The sequence below is a fragment of the Capra hircus genome, chromosome 7 (genome assembly GCF_001704415.2).
Source record: "Capra hircus breed San Clemente chromosome 7, ASM170441v1, whole genome shotgun sequence".
In the NCBI taxonomy this organism is placed as follows: Eukaryota; Metazoa; Chordata; class Mammalia; order Artiodactyla; family Bovidae; genus Capra; species Capra hircus.
The window spans coordinates 102,809,757-102,826,686 of record NC_030814.1 but is presented as its reverse complement, the minus strand read 5'-3'; the positions used below and the strand labels follow the sequence as shown (position 1 = coordinate 102,826,686).

Genomic DNA, 16,930 nt, shown 5'->3' with positions numbered 1-16,930 from the left:
GACATGGGTTCGATCCCTGGTCCGGGAAGATCCCACGTGCCTCAAAGCAACTAAGCCCGTGCGCCACAGCTACTGAGCACGTGCTCTGCGACGAGCAGCCACTGCAATGAGAAGCCTGTGCACTGCAGCTACAGAGTAGCCCCCGCCTGCCTCAGCTAGAGAAAGCCCGTGCGCGTGCAGCAGTGAAGACCCAATGTGGCCACAAAAAAAAAAGAAAGAAACGAGGTTTCTGCTGATGGGTGGGCAGTTCTCCTGGTTGTGGCTGGCCACAGGGCGGGAAGCAGCACCAGCCGCCCGTTCCCAGGAACGAAGCAGATCGCCAGCCGGAAACAGCATCTCCGCCTGCCACCCGCCCCGTGCTGAGGTGACAGATGAGATAGAACTGAACAGAGTTCGGGTGACGTATAACCATAACGGCACAATGTCACAGAGCCCCCCAAAATCTCAACCCATCTGGGCACCGGACATCTGTTAACACTGAAATCAATCTTTGCCCGCAGTCGGCCTAGAACTTCTCAACTGGGGAGATTCTGCCCCTCAGGGGACACTTGGTGATGTCTGGGGACGTTTATGACCGCCTGACCGAGGGAGGGAGTGCCACTGGCATCAGGCCAGGGATGCTGCTCAACAGCTGACAGTGCACGGCGACGGTCCCCATCCCCGACGTCAACGGTTCAGACGTGGAGCCTAGGTCCCCAGGTGTTTCCATCTGTGAGGCGTGAGGCTGACTCCGCACAAGGCCTCCTTCACCCTCTCATCCTCTGTGGGACAGGCCCTGCTGCCGTCCCCCCTGACCCTGGGTTGTGGCTTCTGCTCCTGCCCTCCCTCAGCCTGCTCTGCCAACCCAGGGACCCCCTGGTGACTTCTTTCAACATCCTGGGGAGGCCACGCTAGGGGACAGAAGCTGCCAGACGTTCTATTGCCTGCTCCCAGGGGCCACCCTGCCGGGGCCTCCCTCGCAGGCTCTCGAGTGGCTCAGCCTCTTAGCCTCACAGTCCCCCCTGCCCCCCGCCCCTGCCTGTCTCCCTGTCATGCCCACCTTCCTGGGTGTCCACCCTGGCCTGGCTCTCACTCCCCTTCTTCCCACCCTGATGTTCACATCACTGACATTCTAGCCACCGAGCCTCAAGGCCAGCCTTAGGCCAGCCGAGCCTTGACCACTGGCTGGGGTCAGGGGATGTCTGGCTGGCACATCTCGCCCTGGAGTGCCCCAGATTGCTGCCCTAGACTCTCCCAAGCCTAATTCCACCATCTCCCCACCCAGTTAGCTGCCTGCTGACACCTGACGCTCCCCATCAGCAGACCACGGAAACACCCCCAAATGCCTTTGTACATACAGGAGACACAATCTGGCCTCTGCGTTCCTATGATCCTGGAGACAGAAAGACACACACCGGATAAAGGCTCCCAGCCCTGACACTCCTTTTGCTTTGAATGCCCTGGCCCCTTTGTGGGTTTGGCAGGGGGGCTGCACAGTGCACGACACCAGTGATTTCCCTCCTTCTGTCCCGATCCCGAGTGTCCTCTAGGCTGTGGCCCATGCCCCCAGAATGGTCCCCAGAGACCTGTCCGTGGCCACATGCCCCTTTCTCAACGTTCAGTCTTCCTGGCAGACTCACCTCCTCCTGTAGCTAACAAGCAAGACCAGGAGGTGCCCCAGCTTGCTGCAGGTCCCCACGTGACTGGACAACCTCTAAGGCCCGACAAGCGCTGGGGTCCAGGGGGCTCTGTGTTCCTGGCACATCCCTTGGATGAAGCCCGCCCCCCAGACCACAGTCCTCACCAGCATCCTAGGAGAAGCCACAGGCAGCACACGCAGCCATCTCCGACCCCGTCTCTTCCTCCCCTTGGACTGTCTACTTTGATCAGATGCCTCGGCTCAAGAACCTGGCCTGCTTTCTGAGGCCCCTGGTGGCCTGCCCCACGCGTTCACTCCCCACTGCTCCCAAATGCCAGATGCCTTCTGGCCACCAGGCTCTTAGCAGATGTGGCAGGCCCATGCAGATGGGTGACGTCCCAGGTGTGTCTGCTGGTGCCCATCCAGCCCTCAGCACGGCCCCGAGGCCTGCATCCCTGCAGCAGGCTGCCGGCCAGGGCTCCGCTCTCCTCCCGGGCTTGGCTCAGTCAACCCCGAGTCTCCAGTGGGACCACCTCCATGTCTGCCCGGTACCCTCTGCCCTCCTGTTCTGGGTGGAGGGGGATGCTGGCCTGGCTGGGGCAGGGAGGGGACCCAGGGCCCAGGAGAAAACTCAGCTGCAGAGTCAGACAAAGGAGTGCAGAGCCGAGAGCGCTGGTGAGAGGCAGACAAACGTGGCCTCATCTGCAGAGCAGACTGCTGCTCAGCCAGAGAAAGGGACGGGGCACCGGCACACGCCGCGGCCGGGACGTGCACGCGCCTGCTGCTCAGCCAGAGAAAGGGAGAGCAGACTGCTGCTCAGCCAGAGAAAGGGAGAGCAGACTGCTGCTCAGCCAGAGAAAGGGAGAGCAGACTGCTGCTCAGCCAGAGAAAGGGACGGGGCACCGGCGCACGCCGCGGCCGGGACGTGCGCGCGCCTGCCGCTCAGGCGCGCCTGCCTTCCCGTGCGCCCCATGCACTGCAGGCCACCAGGCTCCTCTGTCCACGGGGCTCTCCAGGCAAGAGCGCTGGAGCGCCCTCCTCCAGGGGAGCGTGCTGACCCAGGGATCGGACCCGCGTCTCCTGCATCTCAGGTGGGTTCCTTACCTTCGGAGCCGCCAGGGAAGCACAGATAAAGCTGGGAAGACCAAGCTGAGTGCAAGGACTCAGACACAGAGACCACGACTTGTATGGCCCCACGAAACGTCCAGAAACGCCCAGAACAGGCACACTCGCGGGCCCAGAAAGCAGATCAGTGGTTGCCAGGGGCTGGAGGCGGGGGGATGGGGAGTGATCGCTGATGGGGTTTCCTCTGGGGTGACAGAAATGTTCTGGTACTAGAGGTGAAGGGGGCACAACACTGGGAACATGCTAAACAAACACTGAGCTGTTCACTGGAAATGGGCGAATTATATCTTAACAAAGCTGTTAAACAGAAAAACCTAAGCACAGAGGCATACCCCTGGCTCTGGAACCTCCTATCATTCCAGCTGCGTGGCTCTGCCCATGTGCCCCCAATGATGGGCAAGGACTGGCCCATCCTTGCCCTGAGGGAGGGAAGGACATGGTTTGCGCAGGCATCCGTATGAGGAAAGGTCAAGGTGAATGATGGGCGGCCTGTTGATTCAGGATGGCATGCCCAGGTAGCTGGCAGGTGCTGCCAGGGGACAGACCAACAGTGGCTGATGGGTGGGTAGGAGGGAGGCTGGTGCTCAGGACCCAGGCTGGCACAGTCCCAGGACATGCTCTTTTAGGGTCCCCGGGGTGGGGGGCGTCAGGGGCAGGAGAAAGCTCCGAGAGCCCCACTGTCCTGTCACTGGCCTCCCGCAGGTGTACCCAACAGCTTGGGGGGCCATCTCCCAGCCTTCCCTCTCTGTGTGGGCCAGGCCACGGTGGCTACATGGAGGCACTGAAATCCCAGCTTCTGGCCATTTGGGAAAAGAGTCTAGCCGGCAAGGATCCTTGTTTCATTTCTGCTTTCGAAATTAAAACCCCATGCGCGCTGGCGAATATTAGTGGCGAGTGTTAGTTCAGTAAGGACAGAGAGAACTCGAGCCTGAGCACCGCCCCCAACGGCAGCCCCGATGCCAAGGCAGAGGGCACATCCCGGGTGGGCTGTGCGGCCAGACCCGCGGCCAGTGCCAGGACTGCGTCACCGAGTCGCCAGGTTCTTAGAGGGCATATGGTGTGGGTCACGGCCCCCTGACTGAACGGCCCGGCTAGCCTGTCTTCTGCACCTTCAGCGTTTCTGAGCTGGAACAGCAGCCCTGCGTGAATGCCGTGTTTCCGGGGGCGGTTCGCGGGGCGGCCACAGGGCAGCTGAGCGACACCGTGTGAAATGGTGACAGTGACAGCTAGCTGTGGCGGGCAGGCAGACCAGCTGATTGCAACCGGCTTTCCACGCGGCCCCCTTCCTGTTTTCTGGTCAGAAGTGCAGAGCAAGTTTGCAGCCTGCGCCCGGTGGGGGGGGGCGCCCAGCGACACCCAAACCTCAAAACAACTCCACTTCTCCTTTCAGGGAGCTGACAAAAAGTCCCAGTCGGCTTTCTGTGGCCCCAGTCAAGCTGAGAGAGGAAATCTTTTTCACAAAGATGCAGAGGGGCACCCAGGCTCAGGCTGGGTGTTAAGCGTGGTCCCACTGTGGCTGCCTGTGGTGTGGCCTGGGGCACCCAGACTGTACTGGGTGGACTCGCATTCCTCGGAAAGATATGCCCAACTCCTTATCCCTGGAGCCTGGGAGTGGGACCTTCTTTGGAAATAGGGTCTCTGCAGATGGAATTAATGGGCTTCCCTGGTGGCCCAGTGGTAAAGAATCCACCTGTCAATGCAGGAGACAGGTTCAATCCCTGGGTCAGGAAGATCCCCTAGAGAAGGGCAAGGCAACCGCCTCCACAGTTCGTGCCTGGAGAATCCCATGGACAGAGGAGCCTCGAGGGCTACTGTCCGTGTGGGCACAAGAGACGGACAAAAGACTGAGCGACTAAACAGCAGATGGAATTAAGGGAAGGATCTGGAGGTGAGGTTGTCTTGGATTTAGGGGAGGCCCTAAATCCAATGAGACAGTGCCCTTATAGGAGAAAGGAGAGTGCCTGCCTCGGCATCACATATACTGCAGCTGTGACGACGCAGACGTCAGCATGGCTCCTGTGTGAGGATGACATGTAAATTCGTGAAGCATTCCATAGTTTGGGAAGCTGTGGGACATATATCCAATGGAGTGTCACTTAGCTATAAAAACGAATGTATTTGAGTCAGTTCCAATGAGGTGGATGAACCTAGTGCCTATTATACAGAATGAAGTAAGTCAGAAAGAGAATCACAAATGTCGTATATTAATGCATACATATGGAATCTAGAGAGAGAGTACTGATGATCCTATCTGCAGCAGACATAAAGAACAGACTTGTGGACACAGCGGGGGAAGGAGAGGGTGGGGCGACTTGAGAGAGTGGCGTGGGAACATACACTACCATACGCAAACCAGAGAGCCAGCGGGGGCTTGCTGTATGGCTCAGGGAACCCAGAGCCAGGGCTCCGTGACAGCCTAGAGGGGTGGGACAGGGAGGGAGGGGACCTGCATGCCTATGGCTCACTCATGTTGATGGACGGCAGAAGCCAACACAATATTGTAATTACCCTCTCACTAAAAACCTCACACAGTTAAACTTTAAAAATTAAAATAAAAAAAATTAATACTTGTTAACAACAAAAAAAAAGAGACAGAGAGAGAGAGAAAGGAGATTCAAGATAGAGACAGATGGGGAGGCGGCCACCAGAAACCAGGAGAGAGATGTGGGAAGGACTCTCCATGGGGGCCTTCAGGAGCAGCCCATCCTGTCCAGACCTTGATTTCAGACCTCTAGCCCTGAGAAATGCGAGAGAAGACGTTCCTGTTGTTTTAAGGGCCCCACCTCCAACTCTGTCCCGAGTACAGTGCCCTGGGATGGCAGCCCCGGGACGTTTACACAGCAGCACGCCTCTCTGGGGCTGTTTTCTGGTCTTTAAAATGAGCAGAGCTGCTGTGAGTCCTCAGAGAGGTGATGACGACGGTGGCACCTGAAGCCTGACACCTCAGGGGCCTGAAGGCTTTACAGCTAATTATTCCTGTTATTAGCAAGTAACTCTCAGGCTTCCCTGCTGGCTCAGTGGTAGAGAATCTGCCTCCCGAAGCAGGAAACATGGGTTCAACCCCTGATCCGGGAGGATTTCACGTGCCTTGGAGCAACTACACCTGTGTGCCACAGCTACTGAAACTGTGCTGGGAGGCTGGGAGCCGCAACTGCTGAGCCCAGGTACCACAGCTACGGAATCCGCTGCACCCCGGAGCCCAAGCTCCACAAGCAAAGAAGCCGCTGCAGTGAGGAGCCTGCACACCACAGCTAGAGAGCAGCCTCTGCTCGCTGCAACTAGAGGAAAGCCTGAGCGGCAACAGAGACCAGGCACGGCCAAGAACAAAGGAGCAAAACTACACATCGAATATCGCAGTAGGGAAAACATAACTCTCAAGTTAGCCCAGGATGGTCGGGATGGACTGAGGGACAATTCTAAGCCATCAGCACTTGAAAAGGACAGTGCCTGGGTCTCGTGGGACCACCAGCTGTGACTAAGGCAGCTATTCTCGCCCAGAGGAGACACTTGGTGAGGCCGGGACATTTTGTGGTTGTCGCCACTGGGGGCATGGGGCGCTATTGGCATCAGCTGGCTGGAGGCCAGGGGTACGGCTCAGCACCCTGCAACGCACAGGATGGCCCCAAGCCTGGAGTGACCCGGCCTGAGATGTCAGTGGTCCTCTGGCTGCACAGCTCGGCTCGACACTAAAACCACCTTCTCCCTTTCCAGATGGTCGCCTCAGGAAGCACACTTACGGCCATGACGTGCCTTTGGCTCAAGCCTGTTTTGGAACCTGGCATGGGCTCCTCCCTCCTAAAACCCCTGGAGAAATTTAGCCTCGCTGGCTCACACTCTCAAGGCTCGAGGGACGCAGCCGGGCGAGGTCAGAGGCATCTGACTCACCAGGTGCAGACACCCGCCACGGAGGTGACTAACAGCCCTCAAAGAAAGGGCCAGAACCCTCTGGGGGCAACAGCAGGGGAGGAGCATGGAGGCCAGCAGAGGAAGGAGGGGTCCTCAGGATGGCCCCTGGGGAGGACGGCATGAGACACAGTCAGCTGTCACTTGGCAGGGCATTGCTGTGGACTGACTTGTGTCCCCCCACAGAAGGCTTGTATATATCATCTTGACACCGGAACCTGTGAACGTGGCCTTATATGGAAACGGGTCTCTGCTGACGTAATTAGTTAGGATGAGGTCATCCTGGACTGGGGCCGGTCCTAAACCCAGTGACTGGTGTCTTTAGAGGAAGAGAAGGCGGCGTGATGACAGAGCCCGGGATTATAGCGATGTGGCCATGAGCCCAGGAGCGCCTGCCCGGAGCCCCGGAAGCGTCCTTTCCTAGAGCCTTTGGAGGGAGCGAGGCTCTGCCCACACCTAGCTTCAGATTCCCGGCCTCCAGAACTGTTGGAGGGAGGGAATTCCTCTTTTTGACGCCAACGAGCCTGTGTTTTGCGGTGCTAGGAACCTCATTCTGGTGCCCGAGATGCTCCTCATCTAGAAAGGAGGCTGAGCCATCCTGCTCCCCGGCCGTGCTGCACTGAACCTGGCGCTTGGCATCCTCATCGCACCTTGGTGTGGCCCGCCCCTCGCCCGCCTGGTTCTGTGAGGGGTGAATGGTCCACTTGGCAAATTGCCACGCTCAGGAAATGCTGGGTCTGCTCTCTTGCCATCCCCAGTTCTAAAGTCATGGAGTGTCTGCACCATTTTATCCGGCCACTGCTGGGAGGACAGTGGGGCCCAGTGGTTGAGACTCTGCACCGCAATGCGGGGTTCGATCCCTGGTCGGGGAACCAGGAGCCCACGTCATGAGCGGCACAATGAAGTAAATAATTTTTTTTTTGAAGCTAGGATACCCTCCATAGCTCCCATAAGACACAGGACCCACCCCACAATCCTGCAAGCCCTTGAATGACCTGTCACCTCCCTGTCCCCACCACCTCCTGCTCTGCCCCTTCTCACTCCACTCTGACCCCTTCCCATGCCCTCCAGGACTCGCCTTTCCTTCCACATGCCAGGCATGGTCCAAGCCTCTCGGACTCTGCTCTGGTTGTGTTCTCCTTCCAGGCCTGGCTCACATCACCTTCTCGCCTCGTTTCCCTACCTACTTCCTTGAGCCCATCACTGTTCTTTTTTTTAAAAAAAACTTGTCTCTTTGTAATTGGAGAATAATTGCTTTAGGATATTGTGCTGGTTTCTGCCATCCATCAACACGAATCAGCTACAGGTATATATATGTCCTCTCCCTCTTGAACCTCCCTCCCACCTCCCACCCCTCTAGGCGGTCACAGAGCACCGCGCGGAGCTCCCTGCGTCATGCAGCAAATTCCCACAGCCTGTTCTGCATATGGTAATACATGTTTCAGCGCTGCTCTCCCGATTCGTCCCACTCTCTCCATCCGCACTGTGTCCACAAGTCTGTTCTCGGTCTGCGTCTCCACTGCTGCCCACAAGTCTGTTCTCGGTCTGCGTCTCCACTGCTGCCCTGCACACAGGCTCCTCAGCACCGTCTTTCCAGACTCCATACACATGTGTTAATGCACATCTGCTTTTCCGACTCACTTCACTCTCTCTTCTTTCTCGTTTGCTTGCTTTTGGCTATGCCATGCAGCAGGCGGGATCTCAGCTTCCCAACCAAGGGCTGAACCCGTGCCCCCTACGCTGGAAGCACAGATCCTAACCATTGGATTGCCTGCTCGTTCTTACTGGCTCGTAGCTCACACTCGAGACCCACTGTTTCTCTCTCTGCCTGCCTCCTTGCCACTAGCCCGCAGCTCCCTGTGGGCAGGCCTTTGTGTCGGTTTTGGCCACTGCATAGCCCAGTGCCGAGAACAGCGCCTGCAGGTGAAGTATTTGCGGAAGGAATGGATGAGAGGAGGGAACGCACGCAGGGAACACGGTATTGAAGAGAAAAATATCTATTCTGTGGCCAGATCACTTCGGAGTTTTTAAAACACGCTTGTGCAAAAAAAAAAAAAAAAAACAACCAAGGAATCTTTACGTTACGTGCATAGGAGAAGACAGAAATAGGCCATGTGTGCTGGCATGGGGCCCGGCTGGACAGCCCCGGCTAGTTTCTGGTTGATGATCTCAGAGATCGTCAGAGAGGAAGAGGAACTGAAACGTACTCAGCAGGCGCAGTCTAGATGGGATTTCACTGAATTCCGGCTACTTAGAAGCCAGAGGTCAAGGCTTCAGGGTGGGCGGGGGTCTAGGGTTCTATGGATGGACTGTGGCACACCCAGGGGTTGCCACTTGGCAACATGGAGACATGCGGTCGCGAACCGGGCAAAGATGCAGAGGACCAGCATGTAGTCCTAGGCAAGCGGCGCTGGGCCGAAAAGACGACAAACGGTGTGCTTCCAGCCATCCAGCAGCCTGGAAAAGGCGAAACTGTGCAGCCGGCGGGGCTTCCCAGGTGGTGCAGTGGTAAAGGAGCCCCCTGCCAATGCCGGAGACACAAAAGACACGGGCTCAATCCCTCGCTCGGGAAGACCCCCTGGAGTAGGAAATGGCAACCCAATTCAGTACTCTTGCCTGGAGAATGCCCTGGACCCAGGAGCCTGTGGGTTACAGTCCCTGGGGTCACAAAGAGTCAGATATGACTAGGTGTTGACACACACACACACACACACACACACACACACACACACACGGAGGCGGTAACAGGCTCAGTGGTTTCCAGGAGCTGAAGGGAGGTTGGGGGACGAACAGGCAGGACACGAGGACTTCTAAGGTAGTGTAGCTACTCTGTGTGATCCTCATGGTGGACACATGACCTGTGCATCCATCCAAACTCGCAGCATGTGCAGTGCTGGCTGGATCCTAACGCACTCTGTGGACTGCAGTTGATAATACTGCGTCAATATTGGCTCACCAGTAGTAAACAAATACACCAGGCCAACACAACACACTAATGACAGGGGGCAGTGTGTGTGTGTTGAGGGGTGGCGGGAGAATATGGACCACCTGTACAGTATTTCTATAAACCTAAAACTGCTCAAAGACACAGCATGATTTGTTGGTTTTTTTTCCTGTAACGTCGGAAAAACCTGAATGAACTTTTGGGTCAACCCAAAATGTTGCTATATTTAGTAAAATTTAACTATTTAAGGTTGAGTTTCATACTCAAAATTATTTAATTGTTGTAAAATCTTATTAGAAAGAAAGAAAGCAGGGTCTTAGACCCCAAACCCAGAGGTGCACACCCCCAGGCCCCCATGTGGCCCTGGCTCTCACCAGGAGACGATGGTTAAGCTACGTTCTGCGATATGGCAGCATCTTGTCCGAAGACCCCGAGGGTGAGGGCCACTGGGACCACTCCCATGGGCCCCGTGTCCAGAAGGCTCATCCGCAGCGACACAGCCATGACCCCTGCGGCGTCTGGCCTATGCGGACGCTGGAAAAGGCGCTGGAGGCTGGGGTGCCAGGTGGCCCCGTCCTCTAGTTGGTCCCCAGCCACCAGGCTTGCCCTCACCTCGCTGGCTTCTTTCTACCCCACAGCCCCACCCCCACCAGAAACACCCTGCCACAAACCTTTCAGTTTGGACACGCCACCCTTCTCCTTCTGGGACGCAGCATGCAGAGCGCCACCCCTCAAGACATCAGGAGTACACTGAGGACCCTGAGGCATCCATCAGGACTTGTTATTTTCTCTATCTGAGGCTTTGACACCTGGGGCCTGGCTCACCCCACGGGGATTCCTAGAGAGAAGAGAGGACCCTCCTGCAAGCATGCCTTCCAAACACTAACCAACCATTTCGAGCCCACATCGCCCCCCTGCTACCTGTTTTTATGTTTTCGCCCTCAAGGCTGCTCTCCCCAGGCCCTGAATCACCCCAGGGGAGACCATTCAACTAGGCCAGTCCTTACGCCCCCGAACTCTGAAATTATTCACACCAGCCTCTCCTAAGCCTGCTTGGCCTGACTCGCCGGACCTTTTCCATGAAAACCATGACACAGAATCCTGCCTACACCCTCCCCTGGCTCTCGCTGCTTCCGACGGACCCCGGTGCCTCCCCGTGTAGCCCTGGCCGGGGCACGCTGAACCTCCTATTTCTGAGGAATCGTGGCCGTAACTGCCTTCTCCATGGCCGCTGCCGTGCAGTATCTGAATGAGCGTGGAGTCTGCGCGTGAAGACCCCTCCCGCCGACCGGCCCCCACTCACCTCCAGCACGGGGCCAGCGCCGAGGATGGTCCTCTCGACGCCGCTGGCATAGCCCTTCTGGCTCAGGGCGGTGAGGCAGTGGATCAGGAAGTTGGTGCTCTGCGTCTTGCCCGAGCCGCTCTCGCCCGAGATGACGATGCACTGGTTGACGTGCTTCCGGAGCATGGAGTAGTAGGCCACGTCGGCCAGCGCAAACACGTGAGGCTCCAGCTTGCCCAGCTGCTGGTTCTCGTACATCTTCACGTACTTCGGGTTGTAGATGGGGAGGAACTTGAAGGGGTTGACGGCTACAAGGATGCTGCCGGCGTACGTGTAGATCTTCCGCTGTAGGAAGCGGTGCCTGAGGTTCTTCAGGAGGTTCTCCTCCGTCAGCTCGGGGAGGTTGCACAGGTCGTCAAAGTCCGCCTGTGGCCGGGGCAGGAGGCCGCGCTCCACCAGGCGCCGAGTGGCCGTGGCCTGGGACGCAAGCTGCATGTGCAAGTACTTGATGGTGCCGTCGGGGTCGCGCTCCTGCAGCAGGAAGTAGTAGCCGTCCTCCCGCGGGTGCTCGTCGTGCGCCCGCCGCGGCCACAGCAGCACGCGGTGCACGGGCGAGTCGCTGGCGTCCAGCACCCACTCCTCCCCGCCCGTCTCCTTGACCTCCACCAGCACGTAGCGCTTGCTGCCGTCCAGCTGCAGGCGGGCGATGGCGTCCTGGATGACGTCGGACGTGGTGCTGTCCTTGGTGGCCGGCACGCGGCATGAGGCCAGGGGTGGTGCCTGGCTCTCGCTGGTGGCCAGCTGCGGGTAGATGTGCAGGTGGTAAGCCGCCTGCCCCCGGCGGCCGGCGCTGCCCGCCTCGTTCACACTCATCCTGCCGGCAGCCTGGCCTCAGCATGCCTCCCGGGCTCGGGGCGCACGTCCTGGAGCTGGAAGGGAGGGGTGGCACCGTCAGAGCGGGTGGAGAGCAGAGGGGTGGGGCCACACTGACACCCACCTCCGGACAGAGCCTCAGGCCCATGGCCTGGATCCACGGGCTCTCCTGAAGCCAGAAAGGCCAAGGAGTCTCGTCTGCCCTCAACGTGACCCTGACTTCAGGTTCATGGCTCCCACAGAGCGATGTCACTGGTGTCTGTCCACATCCCAGGCTGCATCCCTCCCTACCAGCCTCTCAACCCTCAAGTCCGGGGGCCACAGCCATCTCTCAGCTCAGTCCTTCCTGGCCTCTCCTCTCTGACAAAAACTCGCCTGGCAAGTTCCCAAGCAGATGAAGACTCGGCCCCATGTGCCTTGGTCATGTCCCCCAAACACAAGAGGGGCAGAGAGAGGAAGGGCGGGATGAGCAAGACTGACCTTGCCCGGAAACTCAGGGACCTCGAAACCCCACTGAGGAGGATAAAGTCAGGGAGTGCCCCCTTCAAAAAAAAAAACTTGCTCCAGAGAACTCTTCAGTGGACATTCACTTCTAGAACCCACAACTCCATTCCCACCATGCCGAGAACATCTGCCAGACCCAGATCGGAGGCCTCCTACGGGAGTTCTAGTTAATTCTCCCCTAGGCTGTGAAAGCCTGAGGAGCCGCCCCAGCCAGAGGAAACTGGGGAGCTGTGATGACTGAACGTCCCAGGGTTGTCTGCACAGGGTCATGACCGGAGAGAAGACGTGAAGGAAGAACTGGTGATGTCTGAGTAAGGTCAGATGGTTGGTGAATAGCAGTGTGTTGGCATCAGTTCCTTAGCCGTACAATCGTACCCTGATAGTGTGAGGTGTTCACACTCAGGCAACATGGGTGAGGGGTTCAGGGGACTCCCAGTTTGGTCTTTGCAACTTTTCTGGAAACCTAAAATGATTTCCTCGGTCGTCCAGTGGTCAAGAGTCCACCTTGCAAGGAAGGGGATGTGGGTTTGACCCCCAGTCCAGGAACTAAGATCCCGCATGCAGCTAAGCCCACAGGCTCTGGAGCCCACGCGCCCCAACAAAAGGTGTGCTTCAGGTAACACCTGATGCAGCCAGATACGTATTTTAAAGGATGACCCCACCAGAGACAGCCTATTTAGGAAAAGAAATTTGCTCCTGAAGACATTTGGAGAAAAGAGAAAAGGCAGTCAATGTTGGCAACCGCTCACCGCTGTGTCTGAGGCGAGAGGCAGGAACGCCAAGCAGGCCACGTGGGGCTCACTGTGTGCCACCCAAGTGTGGCTGCAGACACAAAGATGAACCAGACCTTGGCTCAGAGCCCAGTGGGAGATGCCGATACGCAAATAGATGTGAGAGGTTATCAACCATGAGCGTGAGAAACTACTGTCCCCGAGAGCCACAGAAGGCGTTAGGGAAGTGGTACCATCTAAGAGGGGTTCTACAGGATGAAGAGGAGTTTGTTCAACAGGAAGGCAAAGGAGGGATGAGAGTGTGCTAGGCCCACTGTCTGTTTTTTGTAAAAAAAAAAAAAAAAGTCTTACTGGAATGAAGCTCTGCCCATTCACGAACATACTGTCGACATCTGCCTGTGTTTTAACAACACAGCTACAACAGAGACTAGTAACCTGAAGGCCTGGGAAGCTGAACATACTTTTTCCCCAGTCCTTTGTGGAAACAGTAGGCTGACGTCTGCATGACTCAGCCCTGCGGACAAGAGGGGCCACCAGAGGCTGTGATGATCTGGACTCTGGGAAAATGAGTCCCACAGCAGTGCTGGGAGGGCAGGTGACAGGTGAGGCTCAACAACCTAGACGTAAAGAAGCGGCCACAAATAGGCAGGTAGGTCGCGGCAGCCCGCAGGGAGGCTGGCGTAGACAGGGACGTTTGATTTCCTAAGCTTTCCCCCAGATTATTATGGAACTTTGGTCTATTTCCTTCCAGCTTAATATTCAACAGATGTTACATGTTTTAATAAAGCCTGAATTGCTCTTAATGGGATATGTTAGTACAAATGAACATGTCTCCATGCCATGAAATATGCTCTGAAACATGATTTCTGAGTTCCTGGACACACAACGCTATGTAGAACTCTTGAGGATTTCCTTGGAATCAGTTAACTCAGGCAGAATCAGCAGATAAGTGGATGTGAACATTGCTAAGCGTCTTTCCTCAAAATGCCACAGTATCCTGCAGAAAAATGATGAAATGATAGAAACACTTCGGCAGTTTCCTTAAAAGTTAATATATGCCTAGCGGGTAACCCACTCCTAGCGATGGAACCACTCCTAGGAGTTACTCCAGAAACATGAAGGAGATGTTCATACACAGACTGTACATAAATGGTCTCACTGACACTGTTTCTAAAAGCCCCAGACTAGATACACCCTCAATGCACACAAACCGGTGAACGGACGCATAAACCGGCCACACAATGAACATGACTCAGCTGTGAGAATGGACCGACCTCTGACCCTCCCAACAGCACAGAACAACACAGAGCAATCCTGGAATCTGAGTGCTGCGTGGAAGACCGAAGATGGAAAGGAATATATACAGACCCAAAAGTTCCACTCCCAGTGTGAACCCCAAGGACTTAAAGACAGGTATCCAGACAGACACTTGTACACACGCGTTCACAACAACCCTATTAGCCAAAAGGCGGAAAAACACCCAAATTCCCATCAGCTGATGAAAGAGTGGAATGGTCCCTGCTACAATGTGGGTGAACCCTGAAAACATCACGCTGGATGAAAAAAGGCTACGTGTTACAGGACTCCGTCTATCAGGAAATGTCCAGAATGGGTAAATCCATAGAAATGGGCAAAACCACAGGCTAGCGGTTGCCAGGGGCTGGGGAGTGAGGTGGGGGAATGGGGAGAGACTGCTGATGGACGCAGGGTTTCCTTTTGGGGTGATGGAAAAGCCCTGGAGCTACACAGAGGTGATGGCTGCGCATTATGAACATGCTAAGTATCAATGAATCGTTCACTTTAATGTTCTGTGAGTGCTGTATGTTAATTTAATGTGATGTGAATTTCACTTCAATAAAAATTTCAAAGCAGTATATACATATCACATGATTCCACATACTCCTGACCCTTGAACAACGTGGGTTTGAACTCCGGGGGTCCACTTATAAGCAGATTTTTTTCACTATATATGTACTTGGCATGTCTAGTCGCTCAGCCGTGTCCGACGCTTTTGACCCCGTGGACTGCTGCCCGCCAGGCTCCTCTGTCCATGGGATTTCCCAGGCAAGAACACTGGAGTAGGCTGCCACGCCCTCCTCCAGGGGAGCTTCCTGACTCAGGGACAGCGCCTGCGTCTCCTGAACTGGCAGGCAGAGTCTTCACCCCTGGGCCCCCGGGGAAGCCCACACGCTATGCACTCAAGTACGACGTGACCTGCAGGTGGCTGGACCCCAGGGTGGAGTGCTGCGTCCACCTGTGAGGCGATACATGGGCTCTGACTGCGCGTGTGTATGGAGGTCTGCCTCCTTAAACCCCACGTTGCACAGAAATTGCTAGGAAATGCAAACCAATCTACAGAGGCAGAAAGCTGACCGCTGGCTGCTGGAGGGAGGGCGACAGCGAGGGAGGAGAAAGGAGCCGGGGAGACTTTCCGGGCGATGGATGCGCTCTTTATCTTGATGGTAGTTGTGGGCTCCTGGGTGCCTCACGTGTCACAACTCATCCGATTACACACTTCAAATCAGTGCCGTTTATAGTGTGTAGGGTACCACTGTATAGCCAATAAGGCTGTTCACGGACATCGTGGTGGTCTGGCAGCTAGGACTCCGGATCCCTGCCCCCGACCCCAATGCGGGGGGCCTGGGTTTGATCCTTGGTTGAGGAACTAGATCCCATATGACAACTAAGACCTGGCCCAGCCAAATAATTAAACACAAAATAAATATTACAAAAAGCTGTTTGTGTATGGCTGAGCCCCTTTGCTGTTCAGGGGAAACTATGGTAACACTGTTTGTTAATCGGCCATATGCCAATATAAAAAGTTAAAGAAAAAAAAGCGCTGTTTTCAAACAAGTATGTGGAACTGCGAAAGGACTCAGTTCCCTAGGAATGCAGCTTTTTGGAACTTCCTGCTTTCTTTCCAAAATGCCCAATTCTTGAGCCCTGTCACCACGCTCCTCAGATGCCACCGCAAGGAAAACGGCTCGGAATCTATGAGCTTGTCTGTGCTCAGAGGTATCGCCCACGTGACTGTCCCCCAGAAACAACGAGAGCTAACCTGGACGCTCCTGCGGAGCACCGCGAGGCTGTAGACGCTGGGCATCTCGAGAGCTAACCTGGACGCTCCTGCGGAGCACCGCGAGGCTGTGGACGCTGGGCATGTCGAGAGCTAACCTGGACGCTCCCGTGGAGCACCGCGAGGCTGTGGACGCTGGGCATCTGTGCACTTCTGAGCGGGTGAGACAGGTGAGAGTGCAAACTGCAGGTCTGCACCTTAATCACAGCCACGTGAATGCGTGTGTGTGCTCGTGAACATACACCGAGCATGAATGTGAGCATACGTGTGCGGACGCAGACACACAGGCATCAGTACGCACACGCACACAGCCATGCTCACACCTGTGCACGCACAAGCGCAGACTCATGAGTACGAACAGAGTTTCATCCGAATATACCCACGCTCATGTGAGCGTAGACACATGGCCCAGGGCTTCAGGCAGAGCCTGCCCCGCTGTGGCACACACTTGTGGAAATGCGACCCACGTGCCCCACAACTTCCAGGGCATCAGTCCAGCTCAAGGATGGGGCGAGGGCGGGGAGGGCTCTGGATGGTCTCAAGCCCAAGCAGCTTGGCTGCAAGTGACAGAAAGGTCACGTGGGTGCATCTAGTCTCTCCTCCCAGCAGACAGCAGGCTGAGCGAGAAGCCACCTGGGCTGACCAGGGTCTGGATGATGCTGGGATAGGCTGAGGGCTGCGTGGCCCACATCCGCCAGGGCTGCCTGGTCATCAGGCACCCTTGGAGCCTCACGGGGGACTTTTATTGCTCTGGGCCCCTTGCTGAGAGGCGCAGGAGACCCCATGCTCAGAGAATGGAGGTTGTGGGGACAGTCACAGGCCTGGCTGATGCGCACCCCACCCCCAGGCCAGGAGGAAGTAGATAAGGCTTGCT

At 56.3% G+C, this 16,930-nt stretch overlaps 1 protein-coding gene across 10 annotated transcripts in view; it reads right to left on the bottom strand.

Annotated features, from left to right (window-relative positions):
* The window catches only part of MYO9B (myosin IXB), a 107,316-nt gene that overhangs the window by 76,486 nt on the left and 13,900 nt on the right, over window positions 1-16,930 (bottom strand). For 9 of the 10 annotated variants that reach the window (XM_018051361.1, XM_018051366.1, XM_018051357.1 and 6 more), the window contains exon 2: window positions 10,894-11,801. In XM_018051361.1, coding sequence (XP_017906850.1) covers window positions 10,894-11,745 — 852 coding nt within the window. In that variant the 5' untranslated portion in view covers window positions 11,746-11,801. Of the gene's footprint in view, window positions 1-10,893; window positions 11,802-16,930 lie in introns of those variants that run through there. The other variant, XM_018051367.1, reaches the window with a different exon arrangement.